Genomic DNA, 4429 nt, shown 5'->3' with positions numbered 1-4429 from the left:
AGGCACTTGCATTTCATATTCTATGGAAAATTAAGTGATTTCTTATGTAGTTTTTCATTTGTTTAAAAGATATATAGCTTCGAATAGAAAGAAATCTGATATGGTTTTATGCATACACGAAAAGTGTTGGTGCCAGATATGCTTGTGGTGCAAGTTATATGGTAAAATATGATCAGAATTACCTCACTTATCAGAGATCACGGTTAACAAACTCTTGTGGTTTTCCAGAAATATTTCATAGGTTACCTAAAAAATAAAAATTGCTGCATCCATGGTAAGACTAACCAAGGTTAATCATTTGATCATTTCTGGTCATTGGGATAAAGTTGGTAACCGAACAATATTATTAATATTGTCGATACTTTAATTTACAATTATCGATATGTGGCCAATCTAGCTATATCAATACTTCCCCGACAAATTCGACGGAACTCTTAAACAACTGCAATTAACCATTGCAAAGATGAACTGAATTATAGTATATAACCATCTTATCAAACTCACATAAAGAGTAGGGAGTGTGGAATGCTATGCTTTGTTTGAAACTGAAGGAAACTGGATAGATGGGACCGACCATGAAAATTAAATCTTGAAGTTATTTAAAGTTTATAATTAAAAATGTTATTCATACCATGTTTTTGTATCACATTTTCATACCATCTTAGGTGGCATCTGATGTGGACAGCCACATCATTTGAAAGATTAGCAAAACCTAAGGAAATGAAAGAGAAAAACTCCTCGTATATCATAATCATTATTTAATTAACTAGTTTTTCTTAATTATTAGTTTATTAAATAATGAACTAAGTTTAAAAATATGATTAATTTAAATGATGTGATTGTCTACATCAAATGCCACCTAAGATGGTATAAAAATGTGATACAAAAATATGATATGAATAACATTACTCTCAATTAATTAAGCAAGATGATGAAAACTAGAGAAAGAAGAGAGTCCAAAAGAATAACGGCCCGAGAGTGGGGCCCCATTACTTGGTAGGTAACAAAGGAAAGAATAGTTAAGGAAGAGGGCAGTTAATTTTAAGTAGGGCAACCGTTTGTAAAATGTCAATTTATTTGATGCATATGAATATCTAAATAATTTTTGATGCAATTGGTTTCTATTAAAAACGGATTTTAAAGATAATTAAAATCATCAATTGTTTCAAGTTATGTAATTTGAATGTTAAGATTATACTAATTACAATTAATGAAAGAATCGGTTGCATGTACGAAATATGTATTTTTCTTTTTAAGTAGAGGTTCTTGAACTATAGGATGCTCACATGGGAATCTCGGCCGTCGGATTTCGAGTTGGCGTAGGATCCTCAGTTGATACACGTGCTACTATCTTTCCTCTCTATTACCTCACTTTAATCTTTGCTTCCATGCATGGATTTCTCCTCCAAAAATAGTCAAGTTCACAGGTAGAGAGAGAGAAAAACTAGAGAGAGAAAGCGAAAGAGAAACATACGCTCGCTCGCTCACTCACTCTCTCACTTTTCATTTTTCCTCTCTTCTTTGTGCTTGTTCGTCGCCATCGTCACCACCAACAAAGAAAACAGCGGAGCAGAAGAGCAAAGCTACTGATATATGTTTTTTCTTTTTTTAATTTTTAACCTTTTTCTAGTTCATAATTCATGAAATCTGAGATTTTTTTCTTTCTGGGGTAGTTCAAAAAGCAGCAACAAAGCTTGATCTGATGCAATTCTCACTCCGAGTTTGAGTTTTCGCGTCGATTTTCTGATCCGGGTTGTCTTCTGTTTCATTACATTTATCCTGTTTTAGTGTAATGAGATCAAGAATCTCGGAGCTTTACCAAGTTTCGTGATCAGATTCGAAGCTTTTCTGATCTGAATTTCCGTATTTGGTTGAGTTTTGATTCAAAACGATGGAAGAAGATCAAGAGTTGAAGTATGTATGCAAGTTTTGCAGCAAGAGCTTCCCCTGTGGCAGATCATTGGGAGGTCACATGAGGTGTCACTTAATCAACAATTCGCTGGAAACAGAGGAAAAGCTCAATACCGGCGGAGTTAAGCTCTCGTCCTCCAACAATGGCGGTTCTGATTTCGAAGGTGGAACTCATCAGCAACCCGGTTATGGTCTGAGGGAGAATCCCAAGAAAACATGGAGGCTCACGGACTCGAGTGAGGACACTTCGCTTCATCCGGACAAGTTTTGTAGAGAATGTGGCAAGGGGTTTCAGTCTTGGAAATCTCTTTTCGGTCACATGAAGTTCCACTCGGAAAAAGAAAGAGTTTCGATTGAGAGCCTCGAGGAAGAACACGAAGATTCTTGGACTAGCCAATCGGAGAACAAAACTACTGCTGCTCCTCCCAATCGGGGAAGAAGATCGGGAAGAAAAACAAGGTACATGGGAGCAACAACTTCATCTTCTAACTTTTCAATTGTTGCTGCTGCTGCTGCTACTTCCTCTGTTTCCGAGATTGAGCAAGAACAAGAAGAGGTTGCTATGTGTTTGATGATGCTTTCGAGGGATTCGGGTCACTGGGGCGGCTTAAAATTAGTAGCTCGTGACTCTTTCGATGGAAATTCAGGGTTCTCGGATCCTCCATCATCAGTTGGAACAACTCGGGTTGCGGATATTAAGAGTAAGATTGCTACAACTTTGAAACTGAAGAACAAACTCAATAAAAAGGTGTTGGAGCCTCGACACTTCGAGTCCCTAGCAGTACTTGAAGGTAGAAAATCCAAGTTTTGTTCTTCTGCTGGCGGGTTTTCGAATAATGATAAATTGGGTTCCAACAAGTACAATTCAAGCAAGAGGAAGATCAAAGAGACTTGTGATTTTGAACTGAGGTCAGATCAGTCCCCAAAAAATTTGAGTACTAGTAGAGCTGATATTTTGGATTCTGAAGTAGTAGTTTGCAAGAGTTCACAAAAGAGAAGCAAATTCGAATGTACTACTTGCAACAAGGTTTTTCGATCGTACCAAGCTCTCGGAGGCCATAGGGCAAGTCACAAGAAGACCAAAGGGTGCTTCGCTTCGAAGATCGAAAGCGGTGAAAACACCATGGAAACTGACATCTCCCCCGGGTCTTGCTGCAACAATGACAACCCCATTGAGCAAGAAATAGCAGAGAGCGGTGCAAAAAGTACTAAAGGGCATTCCTGTCCAATTTGCTACAGAGTTTTCTCCTCAGGGCAAGCATTGGGAGGGCACAAAAGATCCCATTTGATTGGTGAGGCTAAAATTACCAGCCAAACCCTAGTGATTCAGAAGCCTGCAGCTCCTGAAGTGAGAAACTTTCTTGATCTCAATCTTCCTGCTCCTGTGGAGGAAGAAAGCAGTAGCAACCATGATGCAGCCGCAGTAGCATTCAAGCCATGGTGGGTCGGGAGCAGCAGCCATAAGCATGAGGCTGCCCTTGTAGGGCTCATCTCCAAATGAGTTTCAAGTCCTTTGGCCATGGATTTTCGATAGGAAAGTGATCTCGGCACTCTCGGTTTCTCCTCCTGCACTCCTCCTTTTTTCTTCTAACTCTTTGATTGAATAAATCAAATGAGAGGAAAGCGAAGAAGAAGAAGAGTGCGCAAGGAGAAAAATGAAATGCGGAAATTACTATCCTTCCAATAAAGGTTCAAGAGGTACAAATACATATTTTCTGGACATCATAATTCATTGATTCTTTACAGATTTTAGGGCTTGCTGAGGCAGTATTGCTGCTAATTTGCCTTCCAAGTTAGGCCTTACCAAATCCTTTTTTTGTTTTGTTATACCAACAATGTCATTTCCTTTAAGATTCAGACTCATTGATTTTGTTTGACCTCAAAACTTCAATGCTGTAATTACATTTCATATATAAGTCTTTGGAGTAATTATATTGGCTAGTGATATTAACTCTTGGTTAAGACGTTTGAGATCTTGAGAAGGATTGCTCTTTGGAGAGCACAGTACTATAAAAGTTGTAAGTTGTGTTACAGGAAGTTATTGTCTCATTCGTCTCTGTAGTAGGAGTTGGGACCAAAGAGGCGATAGTTTACCATGTAGCGGATTTCAACGTTTGAGTCCGCTTATCTCCAACTTGCAAATTTTGTTAATGCAAAAATGTGTGATAACACTCATCTATAAGTATATAAAAGTTTTAAAATATTCGATTTACAATGCAGATGGCTAAAAAAAGAGTGCTGGAATCACTATATGAGGGAGTAAGGTATTGAAAAAAGAAAAATAAGAATGGTATGTGAAGTGATGAAGACATGAAGAGATAAAAAAGCAAATTTAAAATGTACACAAAGAGGTCATGTGAGCTAGTTGAAGGTGGTTGTTTAGTCACCTACCATTAAACATGACACCCCATCTCATCTCACTTCTTTCTCTACTCTTAACTGCTACTAAGCTCACTATTCACTCATAAAATAAAATAGTAATAATTTTTTATATTATTACGAGCAATATTACTACTCT

The 4429-nt window shown here is 37.7% G+C and overlaps 1 protein-coding gene across 1 annotated transcript; it reads left to right on the top strand.

The window, feature by feature from the left end:
* The first annotated feature begins 1891 nt into the window (after window positions 1-1891).
* LOC137710223 (zinc finger protein ZAT4-like) lies at window positions 1892-3412 on the top strand. Its single transcript, XM_068449160.1, has one exon. The coding sequence runs from the start codon at window positions 1892-1894 to the stop codon at window positions 3410-3412; it is 1521 nt and encodes a 506-aa protein (XP_068305261.1).
* The last annotated feature ends 1017 nt before the right edge of the window (window positions 3413-4429 follow it).

The sequence above is a fragment of the Pyrus communis genome, chromosome 12 (assembly GCF_963583255.1).
Source record: "Pyrus communis chromosome 12, drPyrComm1.1, whole genome shotgun sequence".
NCBI classification, from domain to species: Eukaryota; Viridiplantae; Streptophyta; class Magnoliopsida; order Rosales; family Rosaceae; genus Pyrus; species Pyrus communis.
The sequence above is the reverse complement of the archived record's forward strand: the minus strand, read 5'-3'. Positions and strand labels throughout refer to the sequence as shown.